The following is a 21,732-nucleotide window of genomic DNA, read 5'->3' as shown; positions in this document are numbered from 1 at the left end:
CCAGGGAACACACACCCTGTGGTTAACCATTTGGAAGCCGATTAGAGCCCATAGGCTGTAATCGGGAAGCCTATCAGAGCCTCTGGCTCTGATAGACACTTCCAAGACACACCCACCGCTGTTATTCAGATGGCCGGCGCTCAACAGGAGGCCGGACACCTGAATAGTGGGCGGCAGCGGCAATACATAGTTTCATGCAATGCATGAATCTATGTATTGTTGAGTAGAATGTAGCACTACCCCCAAAGGAGCTGCTGGTTTGTTTTGGGTGGCATGTTACCTTGTGGCTCCTCTGCCGTCTAGGGGTGTATGGTGAAAGTAGTAGTTACGGAATGTCCACAACAGGTGTCTTTTCCTGTGCTCTTTATTACCCAGCCGGGTAAAAACAATAAAACTTGTGGTGAAAGGTAGAGATTCAGTAGGAAGAGAAATAGCAGATTCAGGCGTAACAATGGGGAAACAGTCCTGCTTCCAACAACACTTTCTTCTCCGCCACTCCAGCCAGAGCGGGCTTAATGTACCTGGACAGGCCTCTCTCACTGACCTGGCAGCCAGAGTATCACTCGGAACTAAAGGGAAAAGTCACTGCCACAGACCCTCCTTAGAATTGAGATAGCGGAGATAATCCTCCTTGATAGATTTTGCGCCTGGATCTCCTTCAGGTAGTTTACCGACTGAGAGGTGACCAACGTCCAGCCTCTCAGTACCCGGGTACCTTCATCCCTGGTGGATGGTCGAGACCCTATTGGATTGCCAGCCTCTCTTGGCTCTCCTCAGGCGGACTCCCCACCGAACAGCTTCCTCTCAAAGGAACAATGATTGGGCTCCTAAGATTGGGGACCCAGTCAATCACCGGGGCCCGGCCACAGCTCAAATGTTGCGGACCAATGTGGTCCCGGAACCAGGAACACCGCGTAGCACACGCACCACGGCCTGGAAGGCCATTTCGCCAGGGCGCCGTGATGTGGTCACCCTAAAGGTAGGTGCCACACTGGAAGAAGACCCCAGACCAATGGCATCTGCTTAATAAATACCCTCCCCCAGCATGCACAGCGAGGAAAACTCCTCCTGATTGGCTGCTGGGGAAAAGCACCCAAACCTCGACTCCACTGCTGCCACCTGTCGTCCTGGGGTGGAATCAGCACCCCAGAAGCGACAGAATTAGCCCACAGCACAGCCAAGCTGAGACAGAGACCCAAATTTAAGCAAACCAGCCTGGTCAGAGCTAACTAACTCTCTGACCCCCTCTAAATTTAGACTAGCACTTCTTAGAAGTAACCATAATAATAAAGATCAGGATCCGCCTTGGAGGCAACTTCCATTAATGTCTATGGGCACAAGTCGGATAGAAGTCACCTTGAAGTAGTAAAATAACCTTTTCTAAAGTTGGAGAGACTTCAGTGGTGCTAATTATGACAGCTCTCATTGACTAACAATGGATTTCACATGTCACATGACTTGGGGTCTCATAATGCCTTGTACACGATCAGGCTTTTGCCCAGCCAAATCACATCGGAATTCCATCGGAGTAAAATAGAACATGTTCTCTATCTAAACTCTGGCGGAATTCATCAGAATATCCGATCCTGTGTACAAAGCATAAGTCTGATCCCAAGTCACGGCAGTGTGAACCGAGCCTTTTTCGGATTGTAAAAAATTACGTTTTTTTAAATGTCATTAAAAACGATCGTGTGTGGGCTTCAGAGCATTTATCAGGTTCTGAAAAACGTCCAAAAAATAATTCGAACATGCTCTATTTCTTAACAACGTTTTTAACATTGTCGTTTTTAAGGTTGTAAAAAACAGTCTTGCGTGGGCTTTAACGACGTGAAAAATCCGCGCATGCTCAGAAGTTATGAGACAGGAGCGCTCGTTCTGGTAAAACTAGCGTTCGTAATGGAGTAAGCACATTCATCACGCTGTAACAGACAGAAAAGCGCGAAACGTCTTTTACCAACACGAAATCAGCTAAAGCAGCCCAAAGGGTGGCGTCATCCGAATGGAACTTCTCCTTTATAGTGCCGTCGTACTGGTTGTACGTCACCGCGCTTTGCTAGAGCATTTTTTTTTCCACGATCATGTGTAGGCAAGGCTGTTTTAATGATCGGGTTGAAAAAAAACATCGTTTTTTCTAGACGCTTAAAAACGTTGTTTACAACCCTAAAAATGATCGAGTGAGGCCCGGAGTGACAGGGACAAAAAGGAAAATAACGGAGGGCTGGTCATGACTGGATGGGATCAGGGCAACAAAGGGTTAAGGAAAGGAGGTGCTCTCAGGGGAGTGGCCGTAGGTTTAATTCATTGGAGGGGGAGGAGTGATATATATAGGGGGCGGGGCGGCACCACGTGCACAGGCAGAAGGACTGAGACACAGGGAGGCAGGTTTGTCACAACAGCGGTGGTGGTGTCCTTGGTCTTTGATGGTGACAGTTAACTGGTGGAATGTAAATGGTTGGGGGGCTCATCGGTGGGATGGGCCCCTTATGGGGTTATTGCAGTGGAACGGTGTCCGCTGTAATATGGTTAAGGTGCACTGCGGGTTAAAAAGGGGTGTCTCCGAGCTGGAGTCGGCTGGAGGCCTTGGTATTGTAATGGTACCGCAGTGTGGCGGTGAAGGAAAAGGTTAATGGGGGTTACTGTCAAAGACCAATTGGGACTGGTGTTAATAGTAATAAAGGGCCAGATTCACGTAGCCCGGGCGCAGCGTAACGTAACCGATTTAAGTTACACCGCCGCAAATTTTCTGTCTAAGTGCCCGATCCACAAAGCACTTACCTGGAAATTTGCGGCGGTGTATCGTAAATCCGTCCGGCGCAAGGTGGGCCAATTCAAATGGGGCGGGTACCATTTAAATTAGGCGCGCTCCCGCGCCGGACGTACTGCGCATGCTCCCGACGCAAATTTCCCGACGTGCTTTGCGCGAAATTACGACGCGCCAAAGTTTTGTGAATCGCGACGTGAAAAAAAGACTTGCGCCGGGAAAAAGATATTTTTTTTAAAAAATTCAAAAGCGACGCGGGAAAGACGGGTATACTTTTACATGGTGGAGTAATTTTCCACTTTGTAAAAGGTGCCCTATCTTTGCGATGGCAAACTACCACTCGCGGCGACGTAACGACGGAAAAAAGCTTTGTGGATCGCCGTAACTCCCAATTTGCATACCCGACGCTGGTTTACAACGCAAACTCCCCCCAGCGGCGGCCGCGGTACTGCATCCTAAGATCCGACAGTGTAAAACTATTACACCTGTCGGATCTTAGGGATATCTATGCGGAACTGATTCTATGAATCAGTCGCATAGATAGAAACAGGGATACGGCGGCGTATCAGGAGAAACGCCGTCGTATCCCTTTTGTGAATCTGGCCCAAAGTGTTTGGTAAATATTGTTAATAATAAAGTTGGATAACTTATGGTTTACACAAGATGTTATATGATCACAGTTACAGTAGAGCAGACTCTACATTGAGACTAGTTCAGTGTGGCTCCAAGTTGTGCCGCGTAACGTGAACCTTATTGCTACTCGCTGTAATAGTTTTGGCTGTCAACCTTGGATGTAAAAGACCTCGGTGTATGACTGTCATTATCATGCTGTACTGTTTTGTTTGTTACATTTATATTTTGTTCTTGACTGGAACATTAATAAACTTTGGAATGTAAAAAATAATAAAGTTGGAATTGTTGGAAATTCCTATTATCTAAAATTTGGTTAAATATTTAATTTTGGTTATAAATAAAATGGCTGTTGTGGCCAATTTTACTCCAATTTACTGTGTCGGTCTCGTTACTGGGTCAAGAAGGTCATGGGGTGGTAAAAGGGGGGTGGTAAAAGGGGAAGGGTATAATGGGGGAGGTATAGGGTAAGGTTGCACATTGAAACTACACTAGTCATGTGTACGCGGCATGATACTCAGTTGTAACATGATGCTACTTGTATTGCAAGACATTGCTTGTTTATCAAGTTAAAATGTATTAAAAAAAAATTGCTTGTCTTGTAAAACACTCAACAGATCAAGTTCCTCGCAATCCAAGGTTTTACTGAACAATAAGATTAAAATTGCATAAAGCTAAAAACTGGGGCAGCTAAGGTCTGGTGCTGTAATGATTCGTCTACAGCTAAAACTTTCTGTCATCTCCTAAGAATACATTAACATATCTGAATAACATCAGCCAGACAGAACAAAGGAAAGTGCTTCTCCAAGCAGTGATGAAATAATGACAAGATCTATAAATCTGTAGCCGCGCCTACTTTCAAACAACATTGGCAAGTAGGAAAAAAAAAAAAAAAAAAACGTTTCTAAGTGAGCGAACCAGTTGTGATTTACCAAATCAGAAATGCAGTAATGACTCTTGCCGCCCCACCTTGACTCTGCTGTTTTATGTTCCATCCCGCAGACAACAAAGCAACTAGTGACATCCTGTAGTCTTTCCAGTAGACGCGGTGAAAGCACACAGAAAAAAGTGGCAGAGCGAAGGGGAAGAGAGATAATAAGACATGGCGCAAGGTAGGTGATATGGAGGACATTTCTAATCTTGTGAGACACCTTATATCTGCCCAAAGAGATGGTGTCAGAGAGACCGGCAAAATGACAAGCTAGCACTTATTGGACCTCATTGGAGAAAGTTACTATTTGCATATTTAGCTTGAGAGTTTATGGGTGACATCATACTGTACATACTCTGCTGCAACAGCAATGTGCAGATATCTTGGACTCTGATACCCAACCTACTGCCCTTCGCCATTTATTTGGCTTGTGCAGAACCCTTGTAGCTGGTATTCTGTGTTTTTCTTACCTAGGTGCTTACTCAGGCCACCAAAGAAAAAAAAATGTTTCCATATACATTCTTCAAGCCAAATGAGGAACACAAGACAGGAATATAGAAACTATTGGGTTATACAGAAACCTCCAGGAGGCTGGGAAACCGTCAAATGGAAAAGTTGTAAGCCAGCCCCTGCATAACCATTCCTCTACCCATCATGCATCAGTTTTGATAGAAAGCAATATACAAGGCAATATACAAGTCAAACAACACAGTGCAGTGGCGTAGCATGGGGGGTGCAAGGGGGGCCACCGCCCCGGGCGCAAAATTTAGAGGGGCGCTGTCATGAGTGTGGATAGGAGGGAGCACCAACAACAGATGGGACATAGGAACATATGCATGATGTCACCACTCCAGACTTTACCAGTCATTATCAAGCACGCTCTCCTCTTCCCTACAGCCACCGCTGTCTCACACAGTGGATCATGTGACCAGACTGGAGCTAGCTGAAAATAGGCAAGTCAAGGGGGCGCAAATTACTTGCCTCGCCCAGGCGCTGACATCCCACGCAACGCCACTGGTGCACTGTGCTCCTAAAGCAACACAGAGATGGAGAAATAGACAGGAAATCCAAACAGGGCTGCTGTTAGAAATCACAGGGCCCAGTACAGCCTACCTGACAGGGTCCCCCACCCCGGAAAATATTAAAACAATATTTTCCCTAAAAATAAAATCAGTATTAGAAGACGCAAACACAATGTAACTTCCAAAATTCCTGCTTAACCACTTCAGCCCCGGAAGGATTTGCCCCCTTCCTGACCGGGCCATTTTTGACGATACAGCTGCGCTTTAACTGACAATTGTGCTTTCGTGCGACGTTGCACCCGAGCAAAATTTACATCCTTTTCTTCCCACAAATAGAGCTTTATTTTGGTGGTATTTGATCACCTCTGCAGTTTATATTTTTTGCTATAATAAATATCCCCAAAAATGTTTTTAAAAAAATGTCTTCATCAGTTTGGGCCAATATATATTTTTCTACATATTTTTGGTAAAAAAAAAAATATTGCAATAAGTGTATATTGATTGGTTTGCGCAAAAGTCTACAAACTCTGGGAAAGATTTATGGCACTTTTATGGCATTTTTTTTAAATAATATTTAAAAAAAATAATATTTTTTTACGATTTTTTTAAAATGATTTTTTATATTCTAAAAGGTATTTTCTACATTTTTTTTTCTTTACAACACAGTTGGGGGGGTGCTTTGGTAACATATCAGGGGTCTAAACAGACCCCTGACATCTCACATTTGAGACAGAGAACGGAATTGAGGACACAGATTCTTCAATTCCTTTTTCTGCAGCCTCTGAAGATGAATGAACAGGAGACAGAGGCTCCTGTTCATTTATAAACTGAAATAGTAAACACAGTTCACAATGTTTTAGTTATGAATGAACAGACTGAGTGATCAGTACCAATCACTCACTTTTTGTCCATTTAGAAAAGGAAATGGCTAGTAAATTAAATATTTACTGGCCCATTTCCACGCTCTCCATCCTGATTGTGACATATCGTCATGTGCACTTGCAGTCTCTAGTGAGACAGGGAAGCCTGCCAGAGGGGGGCATCAGATGTGGGCGGGGACAGGAGCAATTACAGAATGATGTTTTGTGTCTGTGTCTCTCCCTGCAGCAGCTAAAAGCTGGCTGGCTGGAGAGAACTGGCTTTCAGCTGCTGCAGAGAGCTGCACAGGGCATCCTTCAGAAACTGTACACGTTTCCCTTGCTGTCCAGGCCCGCATGTGTGCCCATGCATCTTACAGGGGGACTACTGGCAGACAGCCACTGACAGATCTGAACAGAGGACAACCAAAAGGACTGTTTTCGAATCTTAATCTGATGAGAAGAAACCACCTGCAAGACACGGTAATCTGCTACTAAAAAAAAAAAAAAGGCCACAGAGCAACATATTGATGCTCATGCCAGGACAAGAGAGATCATTGCCAAGGGTAATGGCTTCACCCAATGAGACACTGAGCCCACAACAGCAATAGCTGTGGGCCAGAAACAACCCCCCAACAGGTGGAACGACATACTACCTAACTAGGAAGAATAAACCAAAACAGGATGTGGTCAACAAAAAGAACACTGGGAATTTAGTCCAGTACAAAAATAAATAGGTCAGTCGAGGTAACAGTGCCCGAAAACAGTTTTACAAAGGAAGACTAGTCTGTCAAAAAGTAAAAGGCCCAAGCCTCACAGTGCCATCCCTTGAAAGCATGGACGCAGGGCTTGTGCGAGGATTTTTGACACCCTAGGCAAAACCTAATTTTGCCGCCCCTTTGGCTCCACCCCAACTCTGGCCCCAACTCCACCCCTTTACCATGTCCTTGTAACATGTGATCTACCTGACCCATACACTGACCTACCTACCTGACACATACACTGACCCACCTAACACATACACTGACCTACCTACCTGATACATACACTGACTAGGGATGATCCGAACACCCCCACCATTTGGTTCGCACCAGAACCTTTGAACGGACCGAACGTTCGCGCGAACATTTAGAACCCCATTGACGTCTATTGGACTCGAACGTTCGAATTCAAAAGTGCTCATTTTTAAAGCCCAATATGCAAGTTATTGTCGGAAAACGTCTTTGAGAACCCGGGTCTTGCCCCAGGGAACATTTATCAATGGAAAAAAAAGTTCGTTTTTTCTGGAGCAGTGATTTTAATGATGCTTAAAGTGAAAAAAAAATACTTTAAATGTCGTACCTGCTGGGTGTCTGTGAAGTGGCACATGTTTAGAACTGTCCCTGCACAAAATGAGATTACTATAAGAAAAAAGTAATTTAAAACTACTTTGGGGCTTAAATGTAATGTCTGGTCCCTGCAATATGGATGAAAATTATTGAGAAAAATAGCATGGGTTTCCCCCAACTCCCCCCAGGTAATTACAAGCCCCTTTGGCCCTATATACTTTGAACAGCAGTATATAGGCGGTGCAAACAAGACAGGGACTGTAGGTTTGTTGTTAAATAGAATCTGTTTGTAATTGTGAACTGGTATTTTTTTAAAGTGTAGCTCCAGCCATAAAATCTATTTTTAAGCTTTTCTGAAAACATAGAAAAGGGTTATCATCCCTGTAACATTTGTTTTGCTGTCTGTGTGCATCTGTTCAGAAGATTGCAATTCACTTTCTGTCCCAATGACAAATGTTTTTGAAAATTTGGGTTTTTTAGTGAAACAAAGATTGGTGATAAAGCATCAGTGGACAGGAGACACCTCCTTTAGAAGAGAATTTCCCTTCCTAGGGGTAGATTTCCTCTCACTTCCTGTTGTCTCCTTCCGTTTGCAAGTAGGAGTCGTTTGTAAGTTGGATGTTTGAAAGTAGGGGCCTGCCGTATATACTCTGCATACATTTGGGCCCTAGATGTTCGTGTTGCCACAACACTGTTAGCCCTCACAGTCTTGGTGGGCACTAAAAAGCCCTGCTGTGTGAACTATTATATCAAGAACTGTAATTACATGCCATTGTTGAACAGTGGTAGAAAAATTGGGCCTTTGGTGCTGGCGCTGGTGCCACAACACTGTAAGTCCTCACAGTTACTCTTGGTGGGTGCAGGAATGGGCCCTGCTGTGAAATATTAGATCAAGAATTTGAATTACATGCCCCTGTTGAACAGGCGCAGAAAATTGGGCCTTTGTTGGTGGTGGGGACGGTGTTGGTGCCACAACACTGCAACCCCTCACAGATACTCTAGTTGTAGCGCAGGAATGAGCCCGCTGCAAAGTATTGCATCAAAAATTGTAATTACATGCCCCTGTTAAACAGGGGCAGAACAATTGGGCCTTAGGCACTGGTGCTGGTGCCCAGAACCAAAAATGTTCTTACAAGCTATCAGCATGGTCATTGAGGAGGAAAAGGATAGTCACTCAGCATCAGCATAGGCAGTCTTGAAGGGATCTGACATTTCCCAAAAAAATATTCAGTTACATCAGCATCAGGTGCTTGGTAGCTGGTGGTGATCCAAGCCTGATTCATTTTTATGAAGGTCAGTCGATCGACCAAGTCGGTGGAGAGGTGCTCCCTGTGATCGGTTACAAAGCCTCCGCAGCACTGAATGTGCGTTCTGAAAGAACGCTGGATGCAGGACAAGCCAGTAGCTCAATTGCGTACTGTGCAAGCTCTGGCCAGGGATCCATCCTCAAGACCCAGTAAGCCAGAGGATTTTCGGTGGGAAAGGTGTCCAAGTCTGATCTTGCCCCTAGGTATTCCCAAACCATGTAAAACAGACGCTAGCGATGGTTGCGGGAACCGGTCATACCTTGGGGCTGCGGACTAAAAAAATTGTCTGAACACATCGCTCAGATGACCACCTTCTCCACTGCTCCTTCTGTGACTGACCGAAGCCTCAGCAACACGTTGTCCAGGACCAGGATTTTGTAACCTCTCAGTATCTGGGAACGCGTTGCACAGACCTTTCTGCAAGGCCTCCCGAAGATGTTTCATCTTCTGCTCCCTCTGTGACGGCAAGATAAGGTCCGCAACCTTACTCTTGTAACGTGGATCAAGGAGGGTTGCCAGCCAGTAATGATCCCTCTCCTTGATAGCACGAATACGAGGATCCTTCCGCAGGCTTTGCAGGATCAGGGAGGCCATACAACGTAGGCTTGCTGAGGCATTCGGTGCGGAGTCCTCTGGGTCACTGAGGACGACATGATCCCCAGCCACCTCGTCCCAGCCACGTACAAGTCCATGGGTTCCTTGGGACTGTAATTGATCCCTTGAAGACTGCTGCTGATGCTGAGTGCTAGGCTCCACCTTCATGCTGACACAATCCTCCTCCTCTTCCTGTGTGATAGGCGGGCAAGCAGGAACACTGTCTGGATAAAGGGGGCCTTGAGAGGTAAGGAAGACCTCCTCCTCCTCCTCCTCCCTCTGTTCTGCCTCAAGGGCCCGGTCAATTATTCCACGCAGCGTGTGCTCCAACAGGTGAATAAGAGGGACAGTCTCACTGATGCATGCACTGTTACTGCTCAACATCCTCGTGGCCTCCTCAAATGGTGACAGGACAGTGCATGCATCCCTGATCATGGCCCACTGGCGTGGGGAAAATAAACCAAGCTCCCCTGACCCCGGCCTGCTGCCATATTGGCAGAGATACTCATTGATGGCCCTCTGCTGCGTGTGCAGCCGCTGCAGCATGGCCAATGTAGAGTTCCACCTGGTGGGCATGTCACAGATTAGGCGGTTCTTGGGCAGGTTGTATTCCTTTTGGAGGTCTGCCAGCCGAGCACTGGCATTATATGACCGTTGGAAATGCACACAGACTTTCCTGGCCTGCTTCAGGACATCCTGTAAGCCCGGGTACCTGCCCAAGAACCGCTGCACCACCAAGTTAAGGACATGAGCATAACAGGGCACATGGGTCAGTTGTCCCTGTCGCAGGGCAGAGAGGAGGTTGGTGCCATTGTCGCAAACCACCATTCCTGGCTTAAGCTGGCATGGCGTCAACCACCTCTGAGCCTGCCCCTGCAGAGCTGACAGAACCTCTGGCCCAGTGTGGCTCCTGTCCCCCAAGCACACCAGCTCAAGCACCGCATGGCATCTATTTGCCTGCATTCCTGCGTAGCCCCTTGAACGCCTATGGAGCACCGCTGGTTCCGAGGACACATCAGCACAGAAGGAGGCCACAGAGGAAGAAGAAGAGGAGGGGGTGGAGGAGAGAGGTGTGTCACAACCAGTAGTAGCATTTTGGAGGCGTGGTGGCGGAACAACCTCCAACACTACTGTACCTTGTCCTGCGTCCTTCCCAGCTGCCAGCAGAGTCACCCATGTGCCGTGAAAGATAGGCAACGTCCCTGTCCATGCCCGATGGACCATGAGTCAGCGGTAATATGCACCTTACCACTGACCGCCCTGTCCAGCGAGGCATGGACATTGCCTTCCACATTCCGGTAGAGAGCCGGAATCGCCTTCTGTGAGAAAAAGTGGCGTTTGGGAACTTGCCACTGAGGTACCGCACATTCCACAAACTCACAGAAGGGGGCATAATCTACCAACTGAAAAGGCAGCAGTTGAAGTGCTAGCAATTTAGCTAAGCATTCAACCACTGGCCATGTGGATGGCTGGGAAAGAACTTATTTTGGCGCTGCAGCTGGGGCAGCGAAATTTGCCTGGTACAATCTGCCATCGGTGTACCGATAGTAGATTGCCAGCAAGTACTTGGCTGTGAAACACCTAATTCTTCACCTTCAGTCCTATCAGTGCAGGCTTCAGAGAGGACTGAGGGTATAGTGGGGTTGGAGATCCCAGCTGATAAGGAGCAAGGGGAGGTCCGCTTTGTTCTTTGGTGTGGGTTGTTGGGCGGCGACGGGCAGAGAGTCACTGATTGCTGCCATTACTAGTAAAAAAAAATATGTCCCTGGATTTCATTTAAAAAAATTGGTCACCTTAAAGTGGAGTTCCACCCATTTTTTTATGTTTGTCTGTGTTGCATGCCCTAATCTCATTGGGCCAGATTCACATAGAGATACGACAGTGTACCTCCTGATACACCGTCGTATCTCTGACTTAGGCCCGTCGTATCTATGCGACTGATTCATAGAATCAGTTACGCATAGATATGCATAAGATCCGACAGGTGTAACTGTGTTACACCGTCGGATCTTAACTGCAATTTAAAAATGGCCGCTGGGGGCGTTCTCGCTGATTTACGCTGAGAAATATGTAAATCAGCGAGATACGCCAATTCACGAACGTACGCGGGCACGACGCAGTGTTCTTACGATGTTTACGTAGCGGTTTTCCCGGCGTATACTTACCCCTGCTTCTATGAGGCGCAGCCAGTGTTAAGTATGGCCGTCGTTCCCGCGTCGATTTTTTTTTTTTACGTCGTTTGCGTACGCCGATTCTCTAACCCGCTCGTCGCAAGTTACGCTCACGCCGAAACCACTGACGTCCTAGCGACGTCAGTGGGAGCAATGCACGCCGGGAAAAATCGCGGACGTCGCATGCGCATTTAAATCGGCGTGGGGACGCGCCTGATTTAAATAGTACCCTTCCCCTAGCCGCGGAATTTGAATTCCGCCGGGGGATTTACGATCCGCCGCCGCAAATTTGGAGGTAAGTGTTTTATGAATTACCCACTTGCCTCTCAAACTTGCGGCAGCGGATCTTAAATCACATAGATCACGCGGATCTAAAGATCCGCTGATCTATGTGAATCTAGCCCATAGTGTTCAGAATGGACAATTTTTATTTATTTTGTTGCTTGTAAATACCTTTATTTTGTAGTCCTTCATTACTTCCTCCTCCTTATTAGCCTAGGCTATTAAGTCACAAGGCTATTCGCAAGGGTTTCTGGGATAGGCATCATGTATCCCAGTAGTCCTTGCAAATAGCCTATTTGCATAGAAAAGGGGCGGCAACTTCCTCGGACACTTCCATTGCTATGGAAACCTGACTGAAACCTATTACATCGCTTGTGCAGCACTGAGCATGTGCGAGATCTGCAAGGCTGAAATCCAGGAAGTCATACAGTCTGGCTTCATGATGCCCACACTTAAGATGGCCACGGTCTATTTCTAGATTATAAACTAACTAAATGCTCTAACAACCTAACAAAACGGACCTTAGTTTACAGACTAACTTTACTAGACTACATTAAGCTTGTGTATTACAGGGGTATTTATATTTAAAAAGTGAAATTGTGGGTGGAACTCCCCTTTAAGCAAGGGAGATTAATCCTCTTTATCTGTCCTGGTGACCATTGTCACCAGGAAGAAAATTAATGCAAAAAAAAAAAAATCACTGTTATCAGGATACAAGGTACAGAGAAGAAGTATTTTAATGGGGACCCCTGCTTCAGAGATCACAGTCTAAGACACATTGGAGTGACTTCCAGTCACATCCCATTGAGTCACAGAGACAGGAAGTGAAGGGGAATATCCCAAAGGGAAAATTTACATCAAGGTACTTTATTTTTTTCATTGCCTTCAAGCACCAAAAGCCCAACAGTAAGAATTACCAGCTCCAGGTTCTTGCAGGCGGAAAAAAAACATACTAAAACATTAGACATAATTTCCAAATTTATTTTAAATTAATTTCAAATTATTTTAAATTAATTTCAGTACTAATTGTTGTTTTGGCTCTGAAATTTTATATAAATGTATATCAGTCTGTTCACTTTTTGGAGACAAATGACTCAGCCAGCTTTGTGGTTAATCTCATAAAGCAATAAATGCCAAGAATAAGAATCCGGTTTCGCTACGTATTGTCCAATGTTGCAATGTTCACTGCTGTGTTAGGCTCGGTTCACACTGCTGCTCTGTGAATTTGTTCAGTTTTTTGTCCTGTGAGGTGCGAATTTAAGGCCTCTTTCACACAGAGCGGATCCGTAATTGATCCGATCCGTGTGTGTCCGTCGGCTCAGCGGGGATCCCCGCTGAGCTGTTGGCGGACAGGGCGGTCCCCGCACACAGTGCAGAGACCGCCCTGTCTCTCCTCCGCTCTCCCCTATGGGGAATCGGATGAATACGGACCGCGTGTCCGTATTCATCCGATCCGTTCAGCCAGACGGAAGAAAAATAGGGTTTTCTTCCGTCCGCAAAAGCGGATCTTTGCGGATGGTTGCGGACGTTAGCGGATGCATCATCCGCTAACGTCTGCAATCCCACAGGGAACCATTACAAGTCCGTAAACGGACTTGTAATAAACGGACCGTTCGTCCGTACGTCTGAAAGGGGCCTAACGTGAATTTGCCGCAATTTTACCGCACATTTTAGGAGTTGGACAAAGCTGAGATTGATGTTCTAGCCAATAGAATCATAATGTAAAAAAAAAAAAAAAGTGTTACCTTAGGCCTTGTACTCACGGCCAGACATGTCCGATGAAAACGGTCTGCAGACCGTTTCCATCGGACATGACTGCCCGGGGACTTCTGTTCGATGGCTATACACACCATCGAACAGAGGTCCGCGTGTAAACAATACGCGGGGCGTGTCCACGGTGTCGCCGCGTCAATGACGCGGTGTCGCCGCGACAATGACGGGGCGACGTGGGCGGCCCGCCTTTAAAATGCTTCCACGCATGCGTCGAAGTCATTCGACGCATGCGAGGGATGGCGGGCGGCAGGACATGTACGGTCGGTCTGTACAGACGACTGTACATGTCCGGGCGGACAGGTTTCCAGCGGACTGTTTTAAAGCAAGTCCAGGAAACAGTTGTCCGCTGGAAACCTGTCCGATCCGCCCGAAAATGGTCCGCTCGGGCCAACACACGGCCAAACATGTCTGCTGAAACTGGTCTGCGGACCAGTTTCAGCAGACATGTTTGGTCGTGAGTACGGGGCCTAACTGTGTACTTCCTGGTTTTTGTGTAGAGTAGTGTGGTGGAATTTGCACATATGTGAACCATCAATGCGATTCCAGAACGATTTACATTGATGTCTATGGAGACTAAATTCGCAACGCAATGCTGTAAACTCGCACAAGACCCTTTTTTTTATCACATCGCATTCGTAGAGGAATCGCAACGCATGTATGTGAAAGACGGTCATTGAAAACAATGACTTTATTAGCATGGTTTAGTTTTTTTTTTTTTTATATATATATATATATATATATATATATATATATATATATATATATATATATATATATATATATATATATATATATATATATATATATATATATATATATATACACACACACATTTCTCTCTCTTCTTTTTTCCTCCACTTGCCACCACAAGATAGCTCTCACTACAAAAACACGGAGGGTGGCTTGGTCTCTCCGCCACCGCTAGATTGACCCCCCCCTCACCTTTGGAGTCTTAGTGTGAATCTTACGGCACGCTTTTTCATGCTTTTGATCATACTCTCTGCAGCTCTTTTTGGCTGGACTCCGGAGGTGAGTTTTGGACTTACACGTCCAAAGGTTACTACTTTTTTGTCAAACCATTCTCTTCAGTTTGACCCCTTTTTTTTGGTTTACTCACTATTCACAGTTATATAACATGTTCAGTTGCTTTAAAATCATAGAAACATTGTTCGTATGGTTTATTTTGTCATGCTTTCATACACTCAAGTCTCGCAGTAAATACAAAGTGTTTAGTTATAAACTTGGCAAGTATTTCTCACCTAAGGTTAACGCTACAATATCATTAGTTCCTCTGATCTCAGTAGATACATGTAATACGTTTGCGGGTTTGGACACTTGGTATGCAGCCTATCTGTCACAGTATTGTGTTTTCACACCCCCTGACTCGGATTGTGTCAATGGGTATCACTATAAGTTATCTCTTAGATTTTCCATATACAGTATAAATGGAATTGAAGGTAATTTCCCATAATGCCAATGGCATAAACTCTCCCCAAAAAAGGAAAAAAGCCTTCCATCACTATAAAAGATTAGGAGCGGACATAATATTAGTGCAGGAGACCCACTTCGAGGTATCCAAGCATCCCACATTTTTTGCAACTGGCGTTCCTCTACTATACCATGGTCCCAAATTATGGATCGTATGTTGTCCATCAAACTAGCAGAACGCATCCACCACACCTTATATGATACTATGGACATCTACGATCAGAAATGGAAACCGTGGGACCTATCTCTGCTGATTCATTAAAGTAAGATGTGAGCCTGTTATTCCCCCCCCCCCTTTTTTTTTTTTTTTTTTTCACCTCCTCCTATCGGCCATAAAATTATTTCATAAGATTCTTACTTCACGGTATACTGCTTCCGGGTGACCTTTTATACATACCATGTCCTACTTTTCTATCTCCCGAATAACTGCTATGCTTATGTTTCATAGTTACTTACTGCTGATGAGTATATGTGTGTATATGTATAGGTATATATATTTACATTTTTTTTATGTACTTCTTGCCAATGTACGTTAAATCTGTATTGAGACTTATTTTTCAATAAACCGTTTGTAAACAAAAAGAAAACAATGACTTTATGGATGACATGCGAATGTAGAATGTTTTTGACGCATCACATTCGTTATAAACTTGCATCAGCGTGAACCGGGCCTTACCTATAAAGATCCAGCTCAGTTAAGGCTTTGTTCACACCTATGCAGGTGTGCTATTGCATGTTGAGTTTAGGACAGCTCATTCATTTCAATAGGCTACATGTAAATCTTTGAAAAAAAAAACAAATTCACAAAATAATTAAAAAAGTAAAGCATTTGCAAAAAAATCTGGCTTTATAGCTGTTGTGGAAATGCGACCCTGTGCCACAGGTGCATGTGAGCAATGTATACCTGATTTTGGCGGGAATATTGATTGCACACCTGTGGGCTGGGTTTATATTCCTCTCAGGAAGACAGCTCAGGGCTCACACTTTGGAACAGTGCCACCTTACAGGCAGGTGGCCTGGTGTAGGAGTCGGGAGGGCTTTCAGGTGGAGACGGCTCCATGAGAGAGAGAGAGACAGGCGATCTCTGGGAGTCTAAGGCTATAGGTGGCAGTCTGAAAGTGTATGTCAGCAGGAGGCAGATGTGGCCCGTGAACAAGCAGCACAAAGCTGAGCAAGTAAGCTCCAGGAGGGTGTTTTGACTTATGGCGCTTACACACACACACTCGGAATTTCCGACAACAAATGTTCGATGGGAGTTTTGGTCGGAAATTCCAACTGTGTGTAGGCGCCATCGGACATTTGTTGTCGGAATTTCCATCAACAAAAATTTGAGAGCTGGGGGGCTAACTGGCAGCTGCTGGGCACTGATTGGCAGCTGATGGGTACATTTTATGTGGGCTGTGCTGATAATCAATGTGCAGATTATCAGCACAGGCCCCCCCCCCCCCCCCTTCCGACAGGGCGAGCCGCCACTAGGCTCTCTCTGTCAGCGTGAACTGAGGAATGACGTTTAGCAGCACTTCCTGGTTCACGCAATGATCAGCTGTTATTGGTCACAGCTGATCACATGGTAAGAAGCCTCTGTCAAAGGCTCCTTAATACGATCGGAGATGCAGTGTGTCAGACTGACACACAGCACCTCCGATCGCCATGCTGTGCACCCCCACGCCAGCATGTTATCCTGCTGGACGTCATATGATGCCCAGTCAGGATAACAGAACCAATTGAGGACCAGCCCTTTTTTTACACTTTTTGTTTACATGATTTTATGTAAACAAAAAGTGTCAAAAAAGGCCTGGTCCACAAGTGGGTAAGAAATACCGCCATATTGAAAAAGTGGAATCAAATAAGATCTCTTCTGCGTTTTGGAGTTAATCGTGTCAGGAGACCATGGGCCAGATTCAGATAGAATTGCGCAAGTTTCGGCGGGCGTAGCGTATCTCAGATACACTACGCCGCCGTAACTTAGAGCGGCAGGTCCCGTATTCAGAAAGAACTTGCGCTCTAAGTTACGGCGGCGTAGTGTAACTGGTCCTGCGTAAGCCCGCCTAATTCAAAGTAGGCATGTAGTGGGTGTGTTGTATGCTAATGACTCGTGACCCCACGTAATTGACGCTCCTAACGAACGGCGCATGCGCCGTCTGTGAAAGTATCCTAGTGCGCATTCTCTAAATTACGCCGCAAATAGTCAATGCTTTAGACGTGAACGTAACTTACGCACAGCCCTATTCGCGTACGACTTACGCAAACAACGCAAAATTCGACGCTGTCCTGACGTCCATACTTAACATTGGCTACACCTCATATAGCAGGGGTAACTTTACGCCGAAAAAAGCCTTACGTAAACGACGTAAATCAATGCGCCGGGCACACGTTCGTTTCTGAATCGGCGTATCTAGCTCATTTGCATATTCTACGCGGAAATCATCGGAAGCGCCACCTAGCGGCCATCGTAAATATGCACCCCAAGATACGACGGCATAGGAGACTTACGCCGCTCGTATCTAGGCAACAGTGAGGCGTATCTGATTCTATGAATCAGGCGCAGAGATGCGACGCCTCACACTCAGAGTTACGACGGCGTATCTGGAGATACACCGTCGTAACTCCTTTCTGAATCCGGGCCAGGATTTCTAATCAGTGTCTACAACACTATGAATTCCAGTGATTGAGGCATGATGCCAAAAATACTAAATCATAGATTAAGGGCTTATATAAACTTTAGGTGAGCATGCAAAATCATGAATGCGACACATAAACCTCTATCTACATATATTGTAATTTTAGTGAAAGTATCAAGAACAGAAAAGAGACCCATAGTCAGGGGTCAAGTCCTGGGGAAAAAAGTGTGGGAACTCCCACCCAAAATCCACTCCCCCACCAAAAAAAGAAATGATACGCTCATACGCATAATCTCTCGATAATTTGCGGCAGACCTCCGCAATGTCTCCTGGGAACAATGACAAAAGCTCCCAGGAGACATTACGGCATCGAGGAAGTGACGGAATACCTACAAACTACCAGATGAATCCATATATAGGAAGCGGCCAGTAACATAAAGGATTACTAAGGTTCGCCTACCCCTGACAGTGACTCGAGCTGGGCATCGCCGCTTAGTGAAGGATTGGCTCGGGTGGCTTGGCTGCTATAGTCCTGCAAAGGGAACTGCGTTCCTGCTGAGGAAAAAGTGCAGGAACTCCGTTCCCGCAGGACTTGAGCCCTGCCCATAGTGCAGTATTCTTCCGTAAAGTGTATGTAAAGTTAAAACTTTTTTTTTTCAGTTATAGTAGTTGTGTCCCATTGGGGAAATTTCTCTTCATTCAAGCTGGGTTCACACTTATGGAAATTTGGTGTGGGTTTCCCCGCATTTAATTCACATGACAGGAGACTGTGACCGGCTCTCAATGGAGCTGGTTTGCATAGCTCCGGGATGGCTGCGGAGCAACTTGCACAGGGGTCCTGTGCGTCTTTGGCTCAGTTCCAGATCCAAATTCAGACAATAATTCTGACCTAGTTCGCCCCTGAAATGGTGAACAGGAACGTACCAGACCCCCTGCTGTGACTCGCTCCACAAATAATGTGAACTCAGCCTTACTGTTCAATGGACACGGCACACAATTCGAAGATATCTCTTCAAAAAGGACAGAATTCCCTTTTTTGTTACTAGAATAGATTTTCCTGGCATCTCCAGTTCCTGTTACAACTCAACTGTTTTGTATTTCTCATGACTTCCTGCAGGGCCTATCCTAGGCAGGGTGCTTTGCACCCAGGAGCCTGCAGAGGTGGGGGCGCCGAAGTGGCAGAGTTCTCCCCTCCCTCCTTTTCTCTTTTTTTTGTGTCCATCCAGAACTAGTGTTCTGAGCATAGGTGTGTGTCCGTCCAAAACTGATGTGTCTCTGACCATCTCCTGTACCATGTCTGCAGTCTCTAACCGTCTGCTGTACCATGTCTGCAGTCTCTGACCGTCTCCTGTACCATGTCTGCAGTCTCTGACCGTCTCCTGTATCATGTCTGCAGTCTCTGACCGTCTCCTGTATCATTTCTGCAGTCTCTGACCGTCTCCTGTATCATGTCTGCAGTCTCTGACCGTCGCCTGTATCATGTCTGCAGTCTCTGACCGTCGCCTGTATCATGTCTGTAGTATGTCTAGGGGCTCTTTCTAACGGACTCTCCAACAGAAGCCCTCTCTGTGTACATCAGAGAGGCCCCCCTCCGGGTCCCAATAAAGTACTCTGCTTATTTTCCTGTATTTTGTTTATTTTTAAGAGATCATGTAAGGATCCCAGGGTAATGAAGACTTTGTGGGGGAGCTTCTCTGTGGTTGAGTCGTAGCCATAGAAACATTTGTAAAGGGGAGGGGTTATTAAAATGACCACGCCCATGTGGGGCGCCAGAAATATTTCTGCACCCAGGCGCCTGTGACCCTAGGATCGGCCCTGACTTCCTGTACTGCCAACAATGGTCACAAGATGAATAGCAGGACTGAATCTCCCCACTGGGGACACAGGCAACACTTAAAAGTAGTTTTCTAAATAGAAATGTATTCAGTTGAAGATCAGCACCACATGCCGGGGGAGAAGTATGCAGTATTAAAACCCCTGAAGAAGCCGACGAGGTGAAACATGTTGGGTTGTGGTTGTCTGCTTGGTTTCAATTTCCATTGACTGGTGTATTCCTTGATATCTATGCTATATCAGATCAGTTACTAGAGGGTATTTTACCTTTTGGAGACAAGAGAGAGTGCATGGGGTTTAGTAGTATGATGCTGGTACATTCTGTTTTAATGTAGTGTCTTGTGTTTTGAGACACATTTTAACAAATTTATTAAAATAATGTTTTATCTTTATATGGTGTATGACTAGTTATTCCAAAGGGAGGTTTTCAGCACTTTCAAAGTTTTAACTTTTTTCTTTTGTGCATAGGCAACAAAATGGCTTTGTATACATTCTAAGAAGAAGAGCACACAAGCGTTAACTGTCCAGACAAGCTAAAACCTATAAAATAAGCAATGGGTGCCTCGCATCTGCCATTATTCTGCTTAAATCTTTATTTATCGACTTAAGCCCCGGACCATTATGCAGCTAAAGTACCTGGCCCCTTTTTTGTGTTTCGGCACTGCGTCGCTTTAACTGACAATTGCGCGGTCGTGCGACGTGGCTCCCAAACAAAATTTTTCCCACAAATAGAGCTTTCTTTTGGTGGTATTTGATCACCTCTGTGGTTTTTATTTTGTGCGCTATAAACAAAAAATAGAGTGACAATTTTTAAAAAATGCAATATTTTTTACTTGTTGCTATATTAAATATCCCCAAAAAAGATATACAATTTTTTTTTTTAGGCCGATACGTATTCTTCTACATATTTTTGGTAAAAAAAAATAAAAATCACAATAAGCGTTTGATTGGTTTGCGCAAAATGTATAGCGTCTACCAAATAGGGGATAGTTTTATTGCATTTTTATTAATAATTGTTTTTCTAGTAATGGCGGTGATCAGCGATTTTTATCGTGACTGCGACATTATGGCGGACACTTTTGACACTATTTTGGGACCACTGTCATTTTTACAGCGAACAGTGCTATAAAAATGCACCGATTACTGTGAAAATGACACTGGCAGTAAAGGGGTTAACCAGGAGGGGGCGCTGTAGGGTTCCCTATGAAAGGGAACAGACGATCAATGACACTCTCACTAGGAAGCACGGGGAGAGGTTTGTTTACACTTACCTCTCCCCGTTCTTCCTCTCTGTGACCCAATCACGGGACACCGGCGGCGATTGGGTCCGCTGTTCCTGCGGGAATGGTCACAGAGAAGAGGACCGGGTCGCGCACGGCGTGCTTGTGACCCACGGCTGGGATCTTAAAAGGGACGTACATGTATGCCCTTGTGCCCAGCCGTGCCATTTTGTCGACGTATATCGTAAGTCTATGGCAAAGCTCGCTTGAAGCCCCACCAAAGCCTCATCGAAGCCCCACAAAGCCTCCCCGAAGCCCCATTGAAGCTCCACCAAAGCCCCCCCCGAATACTAAACAAAGCCACATCGAAGCACCAAGCAAAAGCAGGTGTAAACATGACTGTAAGCTAACCATTTATTTTAGTGACAGGAGCTTTGACAAAGTGTGTCCAAAGCCATGTTTTGAAGTAAGTGTAAACTAACCTTAAATGTCGCCTACATTTATGTGTCACACACTCCACCTCTCAGACACTGCAGCTCACAGTGATGCCTTGTACACACGACCATGAGAACTTTTGGCTGGGAAAAACGGCCATGTCTATGCTCCATCGCAGTTTTCCCGACGAGAAAACTGGCGGGAAAAAAAGTGCTTTTTTTTCCCGTCAGGATCCCGGCGGACATCGGGAAAACGGGTCATGTGTATGCTTTTCCGAGGGGACAAAAAAACGTGCATGCTCAGAATCAAGTATGAGACGGAAGCGCTCTTTCTGGTAAAACTAGCGTTCGTAATGGAGATATCACATTCGGCACGCTGAAAATTATTGCATCGTTTAATGCAGTGCATGAAAAGCGCGAATCGTCTCTCTCACCAAATTTTTACTAACACGAGGATCAGCAAAAGCAGCCCAAAGGGTG

The 21,732-nt window shown here is 45.6% G+C and overlaps 1 protein-coding gene across 1 annotated transcript in view; it reads left to right on the top strand.

The window, feature by feature from the left end:
* Positions 1-4,292: 4,292 nt before the first annotated feature.
* The window catches only part of LOC120918604 (protein-glutamine gamma-glutamyltransferase 5-like), a 75,395-nt gene continuing 57,955 nt past the window's right edge, over positions 4,293-21,732 (top strand). Inside the window, exon 1 of the mRNA XM_040330276.1 lies at positions 4,293-4,503. Within this exon, the coding sequence (XP_040186210.1) occupies positions 4,494-4,503 (10 nt within the window). The 5' untranslated portion in view covers positions 4,293-4,493. The remainder of the gene's footprint in view (positions 4,504-21,732) is intronic.

Source organism: Rana temporaria, chromosome 12 (assembly GCF_905171775.1).
Source record: "Rana temporaria chromosome 12, aRanTem1.1, whole genome shotgun sequence".
Lineage (NCBI taxonomy): Eukaryota > Metazoa > Chordata > Amphibia > Anura > Ranidae > Rana > Rana temporaria.
Note: the sequence above shows the minus strand (reverse complement) of the source record. Positions and strands in the feature narration are given on the sequence as shown.